The 22,136-nt window shown below is 37.6% G+C and overlaps 1 protein-coding gene across 1 annotated transcript in view; it reads right to left on the minus strand.

Annotated features, from left to right (window-relative positions):
- TMEM71 (transmembrane protein 71) overlaps nt 1-21,802 on the minus strand; it is a 46,554-nt gene extending 24,752 nt beyond the window's left edge. The window contains 6 exon segments of the mRNA XM_044684349.1: nt 6,671-6,690; nt 8,549-8,761; nt 14,409-14,469; nt 19,554-19,613; nt 19,616-19,628; nt 21,737-21,802. Coding sequence (XP_044540284.1) covers nt 6,671-6,690; nt 8,549-8,761; nt 14,409-14,469; nt 19,554-19,613; nt 19,616-19,628; nt 21,737-21,802 — 433 coding nt within the window.
- Between the last annotated feature and the right edge of the window lie 334 nt (nt 21,803-22,136).

The following is a 22,136-nucleotide window of genomic DNA, read 5'->3' on the forward strand; positions in this document are numbered from 1 at the left end:
AAAAAAAAAAAAAAAAAAAAAAAAAAAAAAAAAAAAAAGACAGACCATACTCCGAAGGAACTTACCATCTAACTAAGAAACATCAAGTGAACAATTCTGTGCAAACAAGATATATTAGGCTTAATTGGATATAATCAATAAGGAGGATAAAGAAAGGATACATATGGAAAACTATTTTTCTTGGGGCCTGAAGGAAGACAGGAGTCAGGGAAATGAGGATTATGAAGGAGAGAATTCCAGTCATGGGGGACAGCCTTTGAAAATACAGAGAGATGGGAGAGATCATATTATGTAACTTCCATTTTTTTTCATTTTGTCTATTTTTTTGCTATTTTATTTTCCTAATTAAATGTAACAATCATTTCAACATACCTTTTCCAATTATATTATAATTTATAATTGTAATTATAAGATCTGAATTGTCCCCCTCCCATAGATGGTAAGCAATTTGATTTGAGTTATACATGTATTATATTGTATTATACAGTATTGGTCATTGTAGTGAGAGAATACTCATATAAAACCAAAACCCGTAAATTAAAAGATAAATAAACTAATACAGAAAATAGTTTGCTTTGATCTGTATTCTGACTCCTACAGTTCTTTCTCTGGAGGTGGATGGCATTCTTTGTCATAAATCCTTCAGACTTGTCCTGGATTATTGTATTGCTAAGAGTAGCTAGTAACTTTTATTTATTAAACACATAAGAACTTTAGAAATCATTCATGGAAAAAAGTTTTATACTTCATGTAAAGGATTAGAGCTTTATAGGTGAGAGGGCACTAAAGTACCAATATTAGAACTGAGTTAGTGTCCCAGTCCTATTACTTACTACTTGAATTAATTTGGACAAGTCACTTCAAGCTTTTGAAGGATTGTCTTATAGAAGAGAAAATATATTTATTCTGCTTGGTCAGAGGTCAGAACTAGGAACAATAGTGAAAACTATAAAGAAGCAAATTTTGGTCGAATGGTAAGGGAAAACTTCTATCCAAAAGTAGAGTGGGCTTCCTCTAGAATCACTTGGGTTTCCTCCTCCTTGGAATTTTTTCAAAGAAAGACCAATGGTCAAAAGAAAGGCAAAATGGTCAGGAATATTGTACAATGGATTTCAGTCTGGTACAGATTGGATGAGATTGCCTCTCAGGTCCCTTATAATTCTGTGACATCAAATTCCCCAACCATTAGATTTTCCATAAAGAAAATGAAACTAATAATATAAAGCCTATTGAACTGTCAGAGTCACTGTCTTTGAATAAAGATAAGATGAATTCTTTTTAGGGTTGTCATAAGAAGATATCTGTCCACTGGGCAGAGGGTTAAACTAGATGACCTCTTGATCCCTTCTAATTCATAGATGTCTAGGAATCAAATAAAAAATAGTTGTGAAGGTACTTTACAAATGTGATGCATTACTGCAACTAATTTTCTGTCTATCAGCAACACAGATAATAAAGCAAATTCCACCACCTATGATCTGAATTTGAAGATCTTGCTTCATGGGCATAAGGATGACTTGTGCTGATGCATTTAAGATACTTATTAGGATCCTTACTGAGACCAACAGCAATCATTGGTAAGACAGCTGAGAGGCTTTTAGTCTCTAGGGTGACAGTTCTTTAATGGACTCACAATCTGATGTGTCCACTTCCTCTAGTGGTTTCTATGGCAACCAATTCATGTCTTTTTATCCTGTGTGATTCTTGGCCACATTCTACTTTGCCTTACATTCTACATTTTGCAAACTGGATTTTACTAATCCTTCTTTAAGAATCCACCAAATGGACTGGAAGCTTTCCTTTAGATTTCCTGATCTTTTAAAATTCCACAGATACAAGTCTATTTTTTGGACAATTTCTTATTCCTTGTTTTTATTACTAGACTGGCTTACCTCCTTTTACCTCCTTTTTCAGTCATTCTTTTCCTAGATAATATCCATTGTGTTATGCTTTGAATACAATTCCCTCCCCCCATCTTACCACCTCTTGTTCTGAGAATTACAATCAAATAATGTTACCACTGAAGACATATTGATGGATTACCCTATTGTTTGACACCTTTGGGTCTTCCCAAGCCTTAACTCCCTTCCTCAGACACTGCAACTCTCTATCTGTTGTCTCCCCTTTTAGAATAGATGCTCACTGAGAGTAGGAACTGTCTTACTTTTATATTTTTATTTCTAGTCCCTAGCGCAGTGCTTGGCATGTAATAATAAATGCTTTTATTCATTCATTTATATATTTATTCATAATATGCTACTGTGACCTACTTACAACCCATCCCACCAGAACCACCATGTGTCTCATTATTTTTCTTGGGGTCACCCACAATTTTGTTTTTTCAGAGATTCTAGTGTTCCATGATTTGAAGCCACATTGCATCACTGGAAAATTACTACTGCTAAAAGCTGGATTTTTGTGACAGAGAACAGCTTGGGGTTCTAAAAAACATTTTCCAAAAAACAATCCTGCCTAATTTTTTTCCTCCTACTCAATTCTAAGCTCAACTCATTGTACATATTCAGTTTCTGTCCAGAGAGAGGCATTTGTAAACTAATTCAATGTTCTCTACCTCCATTTGCTTTGTATTATTTGCGCATGTACTAGGTGCCCTTGACCCTACAGCTCCCTTTTAGAGAATGTTCAGGTCATTCCTGGAGACAATGTGGAAGCTTGGAGGCCAGTCAAGCCAGCTTCTGGCCATATTATTTATTACTGGATTGAATCTCTCAGTTGTCTGCTGAGCTGGAAAATGGTGACTAACACCTTGGATTGCTCAATTCTGTTGTCAGTGACTCCTTCTCCAGGGACATTTATTTACATTTTAAAGTCAGAAGGAAGCCAGGGCAAGTCATTCTTTTAGTATAACAGGGAGTTCCAGTTCAGTAGCCAATCAGATGACCCCAAAATGAGCTTTATATTTTATCTCCTCCACTATTCTTCTAGATTGAATGTGTTCAGTCATTTTTCAGTTGATTCATTCATACGTGAGGTTTCTCAGATACTCCTTTTGATGAATACCACTGTAGCTCACTGCATAATCCAAGCACTTCTCAGTGAAATCCATGACTACTTAGAATAAATTGACAGCCCACATTGGAAAAATTGAGGATATTAAGAATGCTTCTGCTAGATAAAATTCAGTTCAATTTAACAAATATTTATAATTGTCCACTTTATGCTGGACTTTCTGCTAAGTGTTGGGAATATAAAAATGATTGCATTCTGACAGTGGAGACAATATATTTGGTAGGGGTAGTGACCAGGGAAGGACTTTTTTTATTCTGAGGAGGTCCAGGGGATGTGAATTGATCCATTGAGCAGTTAACTGGCATACCCTTTCCAGAAATAATGGAATTATTAACTTAATTATTGGGCCTAGATGAAGAGGTCAAAATGTGGAGAATGGAGAATTGGCAGAGAAAAAAGGGAAGGATACATGTAGGTGGCTTGGGTTGATGATGGATAGATAGATAGATGGATGATGGAGCAGGGCAGGATAAAATGAACTATAGTCTGGTCTGGGACAGACTCTTTACTTAAATAAATTTGTGCTCACTCAATTACCAATCAAAAAAGCTTTTCCCCAGGGTAGTAAAAAGATGGGGCAATGAAATGGTAAAGTAGATAGAGTACCTGGCCTAGAGTCCAGAAGATTCATCTTCCAGAGTTCAAATCTGGCCTCAGATGCTTACTAGCTGTGTGACCCTGGACAAGTCACTTAACCATGTTTGCCTCAGTTTCCCCATCTCTCAGATGATCTAGAGAAGGAAATAGGAAACCACTCCATTATCTTTGCTCATAAAACCCCACATGAGGTCATAGACAACAATATTTGACCCTAATCTCTCTGCTGAACTTTAGTCACATATTTTTAGCCAGGTAGCTCTCCCTGGTTGCTCCACAGATGTTTCATACTTAAGATATCTAGAACTCACTTCCCCTCCTCCATCAAAAAAATCTACTTATCCTCTAAATTTCCCTATTTCTCTTAAGGGTATCACCATACTACTTCATAATATCAGAACTAAGCCTGTCTTTCCTTTCCTCCCATCCCTCCATATCCAATTAATAATCAAGTCTTATTAATTCTGTCTTCACAACATGTTTTGCATATGTCCCTTTCTTTACCAGATAATTCTTTATCAGATAAACCCTCTTTAGTTCAGTTTCTTTTTGCTTCTCAGGCCACTGCAAGAGTTCCAGAAGTTGACTCTATTTCTTGAATCTCTCTACTCTCCAATATCCTCTTTACAGCTGCCAAAGCAATCTTCTTCATGCCACTGGTAAGAGCACATCATTCCCTTCCTCTACAACCTTCAGTGACTTAATTACCTAGAGGACAAAATTAAAACTACCCAGCCTGGCATTTAACTCCCTTCCCTTTCCACAATCTGATTCCAACTTAACTTTCCAGTTACATTTCATATTACTGCCCATGAGGTATTCTCTATTCCAGCCTAAATTTGACAAGCAACTGACTAGTGCAGCTCCTATTTCCACACATTCCCAGAAGTCATTCTCCATACCTTAACTTCATTTCTCTCTCATCTTTGATCTTGGGATCCTCATAGCCCCTTGATATTAAGCCAAGGAGCCACTTATCCCATGAGTCTTCCATACTTGATTTTCCCAGTTACAAATGGTATCTATTTTTCCAAATTTGTGTTGTATTTCCCTTTGTAAGCTTTCTGAAGGCAGAGAATGTTTCCTCCTCAGTTCCAGAGAAGCAAAGAATTGGCCTTGGAGTCACTCTGCAGCAGCATTGTGTATGCAACCCTTTTCTCTCTATCTTGGATGAAGTGGGAGTGGGGTAGGACCCCCTGGGTTCCATGACTCTGCAGTAGCTTCTCATGGATCTGGCCTGCAGGTTCGCCATCAGAGTTGCCTGACCATTAATGATGGGTAACAGAAGAGGAGGTCATGAATGAGAAAAGCACAGTCCCCAGATGCTCCCTGCTCTCCTGGTTCCCCTGTGCCCTTATCTTTCTTCCCTTTCCCCTGCTTTTGCTTTCAGGACCAGTGTTTATCTGTTCTCTTTTCTGAGTTCTCTATTTTTTCCAGCAAGGGGAAAGGCAAATGGACGTGTTCTCTCTCCTACCCAAAAGCACCAACCAAACCACAGAAAAATAACTCCCTCCCTCAAATAATTAATGATTTGTCTGTCTCTTCTTAGACTGTAAGCCCCTTGAGGGCAGAGTGTGACTGTGTGTTCTATGCAATTGTATTTTGCCTCAATAAATGTGAAGTAATTATTAAAAAAATAAAACAAAATAAAAAATGGATTCAAGTCTACTTCCTACATGTATTGACTGTGTGATCTTGGGCTTATCACTTAAGGTCTCAATTAACTCCTAAATTAACCACTGATTCTCTAATCTATGAGTTTTAGAAAAGTTATTGGACTGAATTGGTAGAAGTAATTTCCTCAACAGAAAGTGCCTCCATAAATGAAATAACAAGTGTAGATGAAAAAAAAAGGAAAGAAAGAAAGAAAGAAGGAAGGAAGGAAGGAAGGAAGGAAGGAAGGAAGGAAGGAAGGAAGGAAGGAAGGAAGGAAGGAAGGAAAAAGAAATTTAAATCCCCAGCAGCTGGTTGGGTCTCACAACCCAGTAGGCACTTAATGGATGTTGATTTTGACTATAAATGGACTCTAAAACAACCTTAATTTCTTTTTTATGGATCTTTCCCCCATAAAAATGTTGTATTAAATCTCCAAGGTTCTTTCCAGTTCTAAAATTCTATGATTCTGTAATTAAACTAAAGCTTTTCCTGGATCTCTTTATATTTTTAAATTTTGATACTTTCTGCAGGTAATAGGCTTTGTATTTTTACTTTTCAGGATATAAAGTAATATTTCTCATTTGTTCTAAGGCTACCTCTTTCAGGTTTCAACTGAATTCCTACATTTAATGAACCAAGACCTGTGAGACGTAATACTATTTACAAAGATAAAATAAATGGCCATTGCTCATCCTTCTCCCATAACCAATTCATGGTGTTTAAAACTTAAACAAATCTTAGCAATCATCTGTGTTAGGGGTAGATTTGAGTCAAGCCTAATACTTTGCATGATACACAGATTTTCTCTTCAATATCTGTCACCTCTATTGACAAAAAACTTATTTAGTGTATATCATCCAGTAATTTTTTACATGTATTTAGTCCAACACCTGCTACATAGGTGCTTGGCAATGTTTATTAACTGACTGATGAGCCTGAAGACATTTACTAAAGACAATTACTGTTATTCCTAGCCCTGTCCTAGTTACTTTCTACCCTAATTATTTACTCTTTTTTAAAAAAAATCTCAACCTCTATCAATTTCCTTTGAATTTTGACCCCCAAATATCCTAGCCTAGGGAAAGCTTTGGAAAACATGGTCGAAGATATGGCTGGTGTTGACCTAGGGATACAAATTTGTTACCACTCTTCCATCCTTCTAGTGAGTTCCAGTACCATATCACCTCAGACTGGGATGTGACTCTCCTGGGGACATAACAGAATGGGGAGAACCCATCTATACCTAGTCAGTGGAAATTCTCTAAAATTCCAAGTCCTGTAGGAAGTATGGCTTCAAAGTATCATGGTCTTAAACAGGGACTGTCTTTCCTTTATCACTCTAGGGTTCTGCACTAGTCATGATGGCTAATCAGAGACCTCTACTCACCAGCCAATGTCATCTGCTGGCTGTAGGCAGTCCAAGCTTAGACTTGAGTTTGATGCATTTGTCAGCTGCCAACTGGTCACCCTCATGACTCAGATACCTTCCTTATTGCCTTCCTTATCATATAGATATTGATATGTATCTGAGTTTACAGCATAATAATTCACTTTGCCACCTGCCTCTAGGTCTTCTTCTTTCTAGTTCTTTAGAAACCATACATGAAAAGGAAAAAAAACAAACCAACCTTCCTTCTGGGTAGTTACCAGATATTTAAAAGAGAGAAAGAGCAAATATCATCTAAAGAATAGCATTCATAGGGACATAGGAGTGTGGGTGTCAGGAAAGACATTAATGTTCAAATCCCAAGTCTGATTATATAAAAGTGGAGACAGGGATTAAACTTGGAACTTCTTTGCTATTCATAATTCTCAGGCAAGGGAACTTCTACCAATTTAGGTTGGCACCTTCTCTGAAACTTATGCTTTTGGAGAGTTACCCAGAGCAGTGGTTTCCAAACTTTTTTTTATTACAAACTCCTTTTGGTAAAAAATTTTCAAGCATATCCCCTTCAAAAAATTATATTTACTCATTTTAAAATTGTATACATCTATTAAACTATGCAAAATAGATATTTTAAACTTTAAATTAATTTAAAATGTAAAGGATAAGATAAAGATGGAGTCATTATTTGATCTTAGAGTCAATAGGTAGCCAATGAAGATTATTGAGCAAGTGTGACATGGTCAGACCAAAGCTTTTGGAAAATCTCTGGCATCAGATTTGGGAATGTATAGAGAGGGACAAGGGAGGCCAAGTAGAAGGTTATAGTAATAGTCCAGGAAGAGGCAATGAAGGACTAACCTAGCATGGTGGTAGAGGATTAGAGAGAAAGGGCTAGATGTGAGAGATGTTGGGGAGATAGAAACATCAAAATCTGGCAACTGATTAGATGTGTGGGGTGAGGGAAACTGAGGAATCCTAGATAATATCAGGATTGTGAGTCTGGGTGACAGGACAAATAATAGAGCCCTCTGTAAAGGGCGTTGGATTGCAGGAAAGGAGAAATAATGCAGTCACATCCCATTCTTGCCTGTTCATCCTCTGCTATTAGTACTATCCCACTGACAAATGAAAAGAATATTTTAGAGGCTTACTCAACAGCCACTGCCCAAGATTTCAGAGCCCACCACTGAGTTGTGTCTGTTATAGCCATGAGATAATAGATGAGGGGGAGAGTTGGGGTCATAGGGAAATTTGCCTGTGTACGTACTACAAATATCTAGGCTAGAGCAGGTTATAACTGTTCTATGGAATTCATTTTATGCAGTAATGGAAGGTCAGAGGAGGAAGGGGTCAGAATGGTAGAGTATTTAAGATATTATATAATTGTTTTGGAGATAAGCCCAGAGCTGACATGGAAGGGGATGAAGGGGTTGGGGATAGGGGAGAACATAGCACACTCTCATTGGTTAATGATCGAATTGAAGATTGATTAATCCGAGAGGATCAAGTCACTTCCCCGTGAGGTCATTTCAACCTCCTCTCCCACTTGGTAGACCACTGGCCTACTACACTTGGACATCAGACATCTTGGTTGAGCCAGCCCATATTAGACATGGGCCACAAACCCATATACTCCTAGCTAGCTCCAAGATCTGCTTTCTATACCTTGGCTCCACATTTCCTCTCTAGGTAGTTGTGTGATCTTTCACAATTCACTTAACTTCTCTACGATTTACTTTTTCCAGTCTGAAAAATGGAATGAATTATTTTATTTTGATGGGATACACATTGTGAATATTGAAGTCCTGAAGACACACAAGCCAACATTCTAAATAGTCTTGTCACAATGTTCTAGAAACGAGGACACCACTGACTTACCTGACCAAATTCTCTTTGTATATGACACTTGTCTGAGTGGGACTGAGAGTTATGTTGCCATCTTCGTCAGAAAGAAAGCTGTCTTCTGTCAAAATGTAATAGCCATTGGTGAGGAGCCGGGGGCTTCGGCGGCAGATGAAATGGGAACCTGTCAAAGGATTTGTGGAATAACATTCCACTGGTGGGTCACCATCCAGAAAAGTACAAGTATATCTGGGGAGTAAGGGAAAAAGAGTCTTTAGAATTTCTCACCTGTCTCATCCATGATCAAAGACAGACTCCTTTTGGCATTCAGATTTGTTTATGTTCTGGTTCCTTCCTTTCTTTCCAGCAGCACCAATCTTTAATCAATTCCTCCAATGGGACACTCCTTTTCCAGACTGTGTCTTCATGTAGGAGACTGTTCTCCAGGCCTTACTCTAACCTCTGGGGTTTTTTGACCTTTAAACTCATGGTCAAATCCTACTTATTATTAGGAGGCCATTCCTGCTCTCCCCCTCCTCATGCTAATACCTACTCCTTTCAGATTCCCTTCCATTTGCACTACAATAGGACCTCATTTTATGCTAAATCAAACACACAAGAATACACGTAAAAATCCTGACAATCAAAAAGAAAATGAAGGCAGAAAATTATGTAAAATAATTTTTAAAAATTATTTACTAAATCCACCCATTTTTCCAATTAGCATAAAATCTCACAGTAGCTTCCCCCAATTGCACTCATTCTTGCTCTGAGAAGTGTTCATGTGAGTCATTACATTGTTTTGTGTCAAGCATTAGTTCTAGCATCAGTCTTAGTTTGGAGTTCTCAGTTGTAACAGTTTTTTCAGAATCAGTTTCATCAACTCTATTTACTTATCCATAATGGTCCCAAAGTATAAGAGTTATGATGCTAGTAACTCTAATAAGCCTAAGGAAAGTCATAAAGTGCTGAGGTATGTTCACATAAGAAATACTTACTGAATAATGAGATTTGCTATATTGTTAGATTTTCATCTTACTCTTAAAATGCATTGGTTGCATAAAGGAATTCTTACTTATTATATATCTATCTTATATGCACATTGGTGTTGTCATGTTGTCTCCCCCATTAGAATGTGAGCTCTTTGAGGGTAGGAACTATGGGTTTTTTTCCTTTTTTGTAGCCCCTAGGGCTTAGCATCATGCCTGGCATGTAGGAATCATTTAATAAATGCATTTAGCTCTTAACTAGAAAGAAAGTCCTATAAAGACAGGACCAAAGTCTCAGATACATTTTGCACTTCTAGTAATTAACACTATACACCACACGTGATAGTCTCTTAATAAATGTTTGTTGGATTTAAAGAAGTTGGATGGAACTTTGTGATTTACAAAATTTTTATGCAAAACAACTTCCTCATTGATAGAGGGAAACTGAGGTATAGAGAAGCTAAATAGCTTGTCCAAAGACTGAGAATGGATTAATGACAGAATAAGAAATTAAATATGGTTCTTTCGGCACCCAGGTCAGTCTTCTTTCTATGGTACCCAAATTCTTGTCCTATAGTTGCTGTGAAGATCAAATGAGATAACATATATCTAACCTCATACACTTACTAGCTCTGTGGCCTTGGCCAATCCATTTAATTCTGTTTGCCTTAGTTTCCCCATTTGTAAAATGAGCTGGAGAAGGAAATGGCAAACCAGGACAATATCATGAAGATTTGGATATGACTGAAAACAAGTAAACAACCACAGAGACAGACACAATGAAAACAACTGAAGAATATTCTTTTCATTTGTGATTCTTGTGATTCTTTCTTTCTTCTCATATCATGTCCTTTTCTTTCTGAAAGCCAGAAATAAATTCATCTGCTTTGCCATTTTGACACTGACCTTTGCTGGCTTCTTCCCAGATCCCAGCAGCTCTCTCTTTCAGTCTGGGCCTGACTTCTCTTTACCTGTTTCTGCAATGGTTCCTATTCAATTTAACATTTCCCTTCACACATTCCTCTGGCTAGGCTCTGTTACCCTCCATCTGGAGACTTCTGTAATTCCAAAGTATCTTCCTAATAAATTGATCCATCAAGCATAACTAACTTCCACTAATATAATTTAGCCAGTCTAAATTAGAGCCGTCAAGAGTTACCTGGAGCTACTGACAGGTTGAATGATTTGCCCTCATATTAATAAGAATGTATGCCAGGAGCAGAAATTGAATGAAGGATCTCCCTGCCATCAGGCACTCCATTCCACAGTACTCTATACTCTACTCCACTATTCCCATTTTACAGAGGAAGGAACCAAGGCTCAGAGAGGCTAAAGGACTTACCAGTGATTACATGGCTAATCAATGTCCACAACATTATGTGAAACCAAGCCTTTTAATTTCCAGGTCCCAGGACTCTATCCACTATGTAAAATGACTCTTACAATGATAACAGCTTGAGCTAGTATTGTGTTTAACTGAAATGTTCTGAAACATTTTTTCACGTGATTTATGATATGAGATGATATTTATATGATCTTTATAACAACTTTGTAGTTGTAATGTTTTGCATCCTATTTAAGCTCTTTAAGTCTTAATGTAGGTGGAGTAGACCCAAAAATATACCAGATTTGGAGTAAGGAAGCCTGGCTTCAAATCTATACTGTGGTACTAACTTAAAACAGGGATAATAATACTTGTACTACTTAATTTTTGAACTAAATATTTTGCAAACTGTAAAGCTTCATACAGGGCATTCCTAAAGTCTTCATGGAGTTTTAAGTTTGTTGTTGTTGATCAGGCATGTCCAACTCTTCATGACCTATTCAAGGTTTTCTTGGCAAAGGTTTAGAATTATGTTTGTTTGTTTTTATTTCAAGTCCCACGTTCTCTCCCATGTCATCCACGATAGGGTGCCGCACACAGTAAATACTTCAATAGTTGTTGTTGTTCAGTCATTTCAGTTGTACCTGACTCTTAGTGACTTCATCTGAGGTTTTCTTGGCAAAGATACTGGAGTGGTTTGCCATTTCCTTCTCTAGCTCATTTAACAGGGAGGAAACTGAGGCTAGCAGGGTTAAATGATTTGTCCAGGGTCCCCCAGCTAGAAAATCTCTGAGGCCAGATTAGTTTTAAGTCATTAAAGTTTTAAAAAATAACATAAAGCCACTTAGCTTATATGTTTATTATGCTTTAAATTTTGCTTAATATACTTTATCCCATTCAAGACCCACTATTGTCCTATTCAAAATAGGAGATACAAGATTGTTTTTTTTTAATTTTCATTTTATAGTTGAGGAAAATGAGACTCCAAGAGATGAATTAACTTGTCCACACAGATAGGAACCATCAGAGCCTGGATTCAACCTAGGTCCCCCTGACACCCATCACTCTTAACAACTTCTTGTACCCTCACAATACAAATGGAGGTACTTCATTTCCAGTTGCAATGTCTTATAAAATTTCAAGGTCAGCGTCTCCCTAGTGTATTTTCTTGTTATGGTTTTTAGAATTCTCTTTCCCTTTTTTGACTCTAAGCCCTTCCAGTTCCTAAATCACTATACTGTCATTTTGTTGGGTGGGTTTTAAGCTAATTCCCTAAAAGATAAAACAACTCAAGTGGATACTGTCCCCAAGAGACATAGTTATCTCTAGCTCCCATATCTATTGGCTCCAACCTTGAATATACTGTAACCATCAAAGGAATTTTTAGCTCATGTCTTTCAGCAGATTCCTTCCAGGGGGCTTACAAAGACATCAATCACCCCGTACCAAATTTCTTCAATTCGAACACCCTCCCCATGGATGTTTCTTGTTGCTGTGAGACTGGTCCCTTTACGGGAGCTTCAGCTCTTCCCATCTCCCCTTCCCACCAGAAACACAAGAGGACTGGATCAGAGAAGCAGAAGGCTCTGTGTCTAAGTTAGATAGTAAATCCCCTGAGGACAACTTAAGGAGCTGTCTTTTACCTCTTCATATCCTCAATGCTTAGCACATTGTTATTATTCATTCATTTCAGTTGTGTCTGACTCTTCATTTGTGGAGTTTTCTTGGAAAAGATCCTGGAATAGGCAGCTCATTGGCATAGTGGCCTAGAGACAGGATAGCTTGGGTCCAAATCTGGACTCAGACACTTCCTACCTGGGTGACCCTGGGCAAGTCACTTTACCTCCATTATTCTAGCTCTTACTGCTCTTCTGCCTTGGAAATAATACACAAAATATTGGTTGTAAGACAGAAGGTAAAGGTTTAAAAAGAAAAGATACTGGATTGGCTTGTCATTTCCTTCTCCAGCTCATTTTACAGATGAAGAAACTGAGGAAAAATATGGCTAAGTGACTTGTTCACAGTCACCAGCTAGTAAATGTCTGAGATGAGATTTGAACTCACCAAGATGTCTTCCTGACTCCAAACTCAGTTCAGTATAGTAAATACTTATTAAGTGTTAATTGAGGGAGCAAGGGAGGGAGGCACTGCTACTTACTAGCTCTAACTTTAAATAATATATTACTTAACTTTTATGAGGCTCTGTGTCTGAGAGAACTCCCTGAAAGAACATTTTCACTATCTACTTCACAGGATTGTTATAAGGGAGTGCTTTTTAGACCTTTAGAATGTTACAGGAATGTGTGCTACTTTTAAAATTTGGGATAACAAATTTAATTTTGAGATAACCTCCCAGGTTTGGAGGACCTTTTAGCTTTTAAACAGCATTTCATATGAATGTGAGTTCTTAAGTGATTATTATCCAAGTTGCTACTATGTTATCACAGTAAAGGAACTCAAAAGATATCTGAAGTTGATAAACATTTAGTAAGCACCTACTATGTGTGGGGCACCGTGCTAGGTGCTGGGGATACAAAGACAAAATAAAATTTAATCTCTAGCCTCAAGATGCTTATGGAACACAAAGGAGTATGAAATGTTAGAATCTAGGCGATAGAAGGCAATCCGGAGGTCAGAAAAGTAGCTCCCATTTCTATAGTGATTTAAAATTTACAAAATGGTTACTGGAATAAAATAAACTTAAAAAACAATAATAATAAAATAAAATTTATAAAACACTTTCATTGTGACAATCTGATGAAGTATACTGTACAAGTATCCACACTTTACAAATGAGTAAACTGAGGCTTATCCAAAATAAGCGTTTAGATCCCCAAGTCCAGGGCCTGAATCTATCATAAAATATGTTTGATTATAAGTCACCTTACTTTCGCTGGAATACTATAATAATAATAATAATAATAATAATTTTATAGTGTTTACTATATGCTAGGCACTTTAGGCTAAGTACTTTATAATTATTATCTCATTTGATCTTCTCAACAACCTTGGGGGGAAATAATCATAATAATAATAACAACAACTTTTATTTTGTGTTTTTGTGTTCCAGGCACTGTTCTAGGCCATTTAAATTATTATTGCATTTCATCCTAACAACAACCCTAGAAGGTAGATTCTATTATTATCTTCATTTTGAAGATGAAGAAACTGAGACAAATAGAGGTTAAGTGACTTGCCCAGGGTCACAAAGTAATTATGTATCTGAGGTTGGGTTTGAACTCAGGTCTTCATGATTACACATCTCTCTCTCTATTTCCTTTGTAATACTTAGCTGGCCCAAACACTTCCAGGATGAAGGAGTTCACTGCCTCCAAGTTACATAATGGACCAAGTCAAAAAGCTTCTACCACCATTCAGCATGGATCCATAGTCTGACTCAGAGCCACTAAAGAAAGAATGGCCCAGAAAACCCCATAAGACAGACACCCTCCTAAAACACAGCTTAATCATTAGAAAGAACATTTCTTTAGCATGATTACCAAGCAATAAATGAACCAGATCTACAAGTTAGAAATTGTATAGAATTTCCTATAGAAAAATGACATCCTGCTGGAATGAATACCTTGGAAAAATGCATCTTGGTGAAAAAGTTCCACTTGATTCTCTTTCCAGTCTAGGAGAACCTAGGGAAACCAGCAAGAGAGAAGAAAAGGAGAGAAAAAAAATACAGCAGGTTTGATGAAACAGGAAAACATATTAAAGTAAAAATTCTATATTTGGGGTGAAAATCCAATGCTTGATGTCCCACCCACAACACCAAACTTAAGTCAGACAGGGTTTAAAAATTAATCTCTAAAACGTCTGGAAATGAGCAACCAGAAACAAACTATGTCCTTGGGTGTTTTGTCTGTCTCTTCGGGCTTATTGCTCTACGATCTCTGAGTACAGCTTTCCTTGGGAGATAAATTCATGAGGGCCAGAGGGGGCATGAATAAATCATTACGACCCAACAGAGATCTGTGAAATAGAGAAGTATCACATTTTGTGAGAAGAGGAGGAAACCCTAAATTCATCATAACAAGTATGGTTAATTTATTTATTTGCCTTGTGTATTTGGCCTGCTGGGCAATTTGCAAAATTAAATTGTCTACCAAAGCCCTCCCTCCTTAGGGCAAATTGAAGATATTTTGTTATTAAAAAAATAATGAGGGTTAGAAAAGTGGGTTCTTATTTTCATAAGTGACATAATTTTAGAGTTAACAGAGTATGGGATGGTGAGAAAACGGGATGAACTGGCTGCAGCAGAAGGTCAAGGCTGGAGCCATCTCACGACTCACAGTGATTATTTTCTTCTAGACCCCTAATAATAATAGCTGACATTTAAACAAACTGCTTTGCATGCACTGACTCATCTGCTCTTCCTGATAACTCTGTGAGGCAAGAACTACAAATATTATAATCATCTCTGCTTTATAGATGAGGAAACTGAGCCCCAGAGACAAGTGAAGTGACTTATTTCTAGCCATGTCACCAATTGCTTCCAAAACAGCATTCAAACTCAGATTCTTCCTGATTTCAAGTCAGGAACTCTTTCCTCTATAATACTATGCTACCTCTCAAGCTAAGTGGATTCCTATCTCAAGTGGAAGCTGAGTTTCCTCATCTATAAAATGACTATAGTAATAGTTTTACTACCTACCTTCCAAGGTAGATATTTAGAAAGTCCCATACAAAGTATGGCCTGAACATAAGCAATTATAATTATGAATACAAAAATAAAAAGCAGCTTTGGTGGGCATAGAGATATCTGAACCATAAGTGTACTTATGGCCTCCCCCAGTGGAATATAAGTTTTCAGAAGACTGGGATTTTTTCCCTTTTGTCTTTGGAACCCCAGCATCTAAACTAATATAATGCCTGGAATTGAAAAAAAAATGTTTGTTGATTGATTGCTAATTAATTGAACACAGACACAAACCAGAAGTCCTTGGAAACATGTGGTCTTAGGAAATAGTATTGGGTACTGACAGTTTGGGGGATTTTTAACTCCTACCTTCTGTCTTAGAATCAGTACTGTGTATTAGTTATAAGATAGAAGAGTGGTAAGGGCTAGGCAATGGGGGTTAAGTGACTTGCCCAGGGTCACACAGCTAGGAAGTGTCTGAGGCTAGGTTTGAACTCAGAACCTCCCCTCTCTAGGTCTGGCTCTCAATCCACTGAGCCACCCAGCTGCCCCCTGGATACTGACAAATTAAGTAACCTTGGCAGCATCACTGCAATGTATCAGAGAGGACATGAATCTGGCTCTATCTTCCTGCATGAATGTGTGTGTATGTATATATACATCACACAAATTATACATATATGCATGTGTATGTATTTCAAATATACATGTGTAGCACATACATATATATCAGTCAGTCACTTAATTAGAGCCAGTGATATGCCAGGCAACAGGGATCCAAAAAAAAAAAAAGGCAAAAAGGCTGTCTCTGACTTCAAGGAGCTTATAGTCTCATAGGGAAGACAATAAAAATATAAGACAAATAGGAAATAATCAACAGAAGTAAGGCACCAGAATTAAGGAGCATTTAGAAAGGCTTCTTGTAGAAGGAAGAGATTAGGGAAGAGAGAATTCTAGCAATGGAAGACAGGCATGGAAAATGCCAAGCAGATGGAATGTCTTGTTTAAAGGAATAGCAGGGATCCCTGTGTCACTGGCCTGAGAGGTACATTACAGAGGAGTAAGGTGTAAGAGGACTGGAAGTCAGAGGAGAAGGTCTAGTTCCTGAAGGGCTTCAAAAGCAAATTAAAGGGTTTTCTATTTGATCTTAGAAGCAATAGAGAACTATTGCCTTTTTTTAATAGAGAGTTAATATGGTCAGCCTTGCACTTAAGGAAAATCAATTTGTCAGCTGAGTGTAGGATGAATTGTAGTAAAGAGAACAGGAAGCTATTGGAATAGTTCAGGTATGAGGTGATAAGGGCTTGCCCCAGGGTGGTGGCAGGGTCAGAGGAGAGAAGGGGGGCATATGGGAGGTCTGTTGCTAGTGAAAAATCAACAGGACTTGGCAACAGATTGGATATGGAGGGCTGGGAAGGTGGGGTTCAGAGTGGGAGGAGCCAAAGGGGACCCCTAGTTTGCAAGTCTTTGTAGCTAGGAAGATTGTGGCATCTTTAGCAATAACAGGAAAGTTCAGAAGAGGGGAGTGCTTGGGGGAAAAGGTTTGGGACTTGTTGAGTTTAAGAAAAATTCACTTTGAAATATCTAAATAGGCAGTTGGGGACTTGAAACTGGAGTTCAACAGAGGGTAGGGGTGGAAGAGTATATTTGAGATTTGTCAGCACAATGATGATGATTGGATTCACAGGAGCTGTTGAGATCACCAAGTAAGGTAGTATAGATGGAAAAGACAAAACCACCTAGGGCAGAACCCTAGGGATCATACGTTAGCAGATGTGGCCCCAGTGAAGATCTGAAAAAGGAGATCAAAGACTGATCAATTAGCTAGAAGGATAGCCAAGATCAGAGTGTCATTTAAAGGTAGAGAGAGAATAATATCAAGAAGACAGTGACCACTAGTGTCAAAGACTGCAGAGGTATCAAGAAGAATAAGGAAAAGATTTGGCAATCAAGAGGTCATTGGTAACTGGAGAAAGTGCTTTCAGTTGGATAATGAGGTTGAAAACCAGACAGCAGAAAATTAAGAAAACAGTGAGAGGAAAATTTTCACCACACAAAAAGAATGATATAGGATAATAATAATGATAGTAATATCATTACTATCTACTATGTGACAGGCACTTTACAAATATCATCTGATCTGATCCTCACAACAACCCCGGAAAGTAGGTGCTATCATTATTCCAATTTTATAGTTCAGGAAACTCAAGCAAACAGAAGTTAAGTAACTTCCCTAGGGTCACCTGGTTAGTATCTGAATTTAAATTTGAACTCAAGTCTTTCTGACTCAAGATCCAGAAATCTATATACTGTACCACCAAGATGTAACTAATAGCTAGGGAGATAGATAGATCAAGTGAAGGGTTTTTTTGTTTGTTTGTTTGTTTGTTTGACTGTTTTCTTTGAGGATGGAGAGGCTGAGACATATCTGTAGGCAATAGGGAAGCAGCCAGTAAACACGAAGAGATTAGAGATGTGAGAGACCAGGGATTATAGAAGGGACATTCTTTGAGGCAGAATAGAATCACTTGTGCAAGGAGCAGGGTTTGTCTTGGCAAGAAGGATTATCTTTTTGTGAGAGACAGGGGTAAATGAGACACCCAAGTAATGGGAGATGAGAAAGATGGGAGAAGAGGGAGCTATCAGCAGATGATTATTTTACTTATTAGTAAAATATGAAAGATTCTTAGCTGAGAGGCAGGGAGCAGAGAGAGCTAAAGAAGGTCTGAAAAGAAATGGAAAGTTTGGAAAAGCCACTTGAAATACTAAGTCAGTCAGGGAAGTGTAAAAATATCATCTTGAGACTCAGTTGAAATGATGCATCCTACATTTGTTGTGAATCACATCTGCATGGTTGCACAATTTTCTCCAATACCATTCAGCAGCATGTGAGTAAGAGTGAAGGAGATAGACGGTAGGAGTAATTCAAGGTAGAGGTCGGTATAGCAAGTTTAGTGATAGAATAAGGGGTCTGGAGACTCAAGAGAAATGGTCTATATAATGTCAAACTGGTTCACCAAAAGATCAAGATGGTGACTGTAGAATCTAGTGACTATCTATAAGGGATGGCCTGGGGAGTACCTGAGGAGATGAAGGACCTGGAGGTGACATTGAGAATACAAAACAAGGTTAGGGGTTGTAAAGCAGAGGAAGAGATGGACTGATAGTAAATTGTGATAAGATAAGAGGTTTTTGGAGTTCATGAACCTGGAAGTAGTGCTTTTGTGGATGATGGCAAGACTAGCTTCACAGACTGTCTATATGAGATGTTTTTAAACAGATAGATTTATATTCAAAAGAGGAAAAACACACCAAAGCAGATGGTATTTACTAATTGCATCTCCGGCAACTTGGACATCAACTGGCTTCAATCTATAAGATTCAAGACAGAAGACTGAATTGGAGGAGTTCTGGGATCCTTGCCAGTTTTGTGATTATGCAAAAGATGTTCATTCCACTATAAATGCAGATAGAGATTGTTTATAGGTACAAAGTGATTTGTAAAGTAGCAATAGGAAAAAAAAAGTGAGAGTGAGGTACACTTTAGGTGGAGTCAGAGGAAATTTCTTAACTTACTTTCAAGGTTTAACGTGCCAAAGAAGAGAATCTGAAGATTCAAATAAGTCTGCTTAAGTTGGAAGGAACAAAATTGGGGGTGGTTTAAGGGAAAAATAAGAGGAAGGAAGAGAGAAACTTGAAACAGCCACCATGTGAACAACGCCCTTGTTTTTGCAAGTAGCTATCAAAATCATTCAGCATTTTCCCCATGCTTAGAGTTTTGCATCTTAATTGTTGCTGATAAACAATCTCCTTTCTCATTTTTATGCACAGACATGTAAAAAATAATGATTTTTTTCATTGAAAGCAAAAAAAAAAAAAAGGAAAAATACACCCCACAACAACCACCAACAACTTGCATTTCTTTCAAAGAAAGAAATGAAGTCAGATTCATTGCCAAAGCATACCCAGGCATTTAAGAAATGCAAACCACTGACAGATGGTTAATGGCACAAGTATCAGCAAAATCAAAGCAAGGAATCTTTCAGGAGGTAATTGTGCTGAACAGAACTAAAAGACATTTACTTGCTACTGGTGTGGATGTGAGTTGAGAGATTCGGTACATGCTGGGAAGGCCACTTGTAAAACTTCACAGATTGTCTGCAAAAGAGGTTAAGAAAAGGTAGATCTCTATTAAAAATAGAACAATCCTTAGAAAAACAGATGGCCTTTGCTAATTACTTTAGAGTAGATTTGGACATGCAGTAATAAATATCTATATGACTGGCAGCTAGGGATGGACCTGGAGGATGTCTGTTACAAACTTTGCAATTCTATAATAAATTTCTCATGGCTTTGCCCAATTCATGAAAATGTTGCACTTTTTTTTCTTTAAGCAATAGGCTGATTCAAATTGTGACAGCTTCTCTTTTAAATATATTCACTAAAAAGACACCATGCAGGCCCATATGATATGATGCACAAATATTGAAGATGGCAAACAATACCTGAAAAATACATTTTTTCTGTACATCTTGGCTATAAACTGTCAAACTATATTTGGATATGGGCCTGTGTTGTTTGTACAGTCACCCAGATCATGCATACTTCTATATCAGGGGATGCCAGGGCTGTCATGTATTTTGTGTCAGCATAAACATTCATAAGAGGCCTGAGCAACGCCATCCTCCTAAGAATAAGGATAGACTTGATGCATGTTTCAGGGTGTATTTATAAATCCGTTTCTCAGGTGCTTATATTTTATTTTTCAATCATTTCAACCACTATTAAAATATCAGTAAAAGGATATAGATGATAGGAATTTCTGGTGATATTCACATAGCCAGCATTTCTACATGCTGTTAGCTGCTACTAAATGCAGTATGCTTTACTATTTGAAAAAAAAAAAAAGGTTGAAAAATAGAAGGGCCTTTAGGGTTTAACTAGTCCAAGCCCCTAATTTTACACATGAAGAAAATGAACTTCAGAGGGGTGGTATAATAATAATAATAGTAATAATAATAATAATAATAATAATAATAATAATAATAATGAGGAGGAGGAGGAGGAGGAGGAAGGAGAAGAGGAGAAAGACAAAAAGGAGAAGAGTCATAAGTTTCAAGTGGAATTAAGCCTTGAATGCCACCTAGTCCAATTCCCCCATTTTAAAAAGGAAGAATTGAGATTTAGGTGAATATTCTATTCAGTACAAAGATAATAAGCAAGATATGACCCCAGGTCCTTTCCATAGGGCCATATTAGTACAGGGGAAATGTGAAAGGCATGACTTTTTGTGACCCCATTTGGGATTTTCTTGGCAGAGATACTAGAGGGATTTGCCATTTCCTTCTCCAGCTCATTTTATAGATGAGGAAACTGAGGCAAAGAGTATTAAATGAATTTCCCAGGATCACACAAGTAATATTAAATACCAGAGCTGAAATTTGAACCTAAATTTTCTAGTATTTGTGATTTCTAGTATATAAATTTCTCAGTAACAAACTTCATCCTGCAATGCAGATTGGCAACTTAGGTGTCCGTTTATCATTTTTGAGAATTGCTTGCCTTACTCAGAGGTTATGTGACTTGCATCAGGGACAGAATTTGAATGCAGGATTTCCTCACTCTCTATTCATTTTGCTACCCTGGCTTTCAGTATAACAATGTAACAGTAGCAATAGTTTATTTTTGTTTGTGTGACTGCAATATATGAAATCAAGCAAAGCCCAACAGTACCAGAAAGAATGTTTTGAAAACAACAAAAATAGAACTAACATTTCTATATCTATATTTTTTATCTTTAAAATTTTCTCCTTTGAGCAAAGCAAGCCCCGCTATGTAAATGCAATCTTCTAATTAATTTCAATCGTAACTGAACCCCCTGAAATTCCTTTAACATATTTTCAATTAAAATCAGACATTAATGAGTCTGAGATGCTGAATATAAAAATAAAGCTATCATCTTGGTTTGGGATCAGCATCGTTCTAAGCTTGCACTTTTCAAACTGTAGCAGCTCTTCCTCATTAATAACTCATTTGAATTTTAAGATAACAACTCTTCCAGTAGCTAGCAAGCAAGCTGCTCCAAACACTCCATTCTGTAGTCATGAAGTTACACTGACTTACGTTTGATCTAGAATTGCTAACCATTAAGTCTTCACTTCTAAATCCATTCAAAAAGAAGAAGAAGAAGAAGAAGAAAAACCCTAACTGATCTAACGGGCTCATCAAACAATTAAGCCTGCCGCTAAGAAAGAATTGTGTCATACGTTGTAAGGCTGAAGGGGATCCCGAAGGTCTTCTTTCCACTGACAGTGACAAGAGATTGACTGCATTCAAAGCTTTCCAGATCTGACAGTCAAGGAAGAAATCCTAGAACTGGCTGTTTCTCTGCTGAAAAAAGCATCAGAATGTCAACAGGTGTAGACATTTTGCAAACAAGATAAATGCGCTCTTCTCTGCTATTAAAAGAAACACACGCACACACACACACACACACACACACACACACACACGCACACCCCGAGGCACTTATGCATGCCCACTTGCACACACACGTACACGTACACGTACACTAGAGCTTCACCTTCCCCAAAAGCTTCTCTTGGGTTTGTAACATTGTTCCCCCAGCTGCTTCCCTCGGACAGAACAGCTTGAAGGTCTTGGGAA

This window comes from Gracilinanus agilis, chromosome 1 (genome assembly GCF_016433145.1).
Source record: "Gracilinanus agilis isolate LMUSP501 chromosome 1, AgileGrace, whole genome shotgun sequence".
In the NCBI taxonomy this organism is placed as follows: domain Eukaryota; kingdom Metazoa; phylum Chordata; class Mammalia; order Didelphimorphia; family Didelphidae; genus Gracilinanus; species Gracilinanus agilis.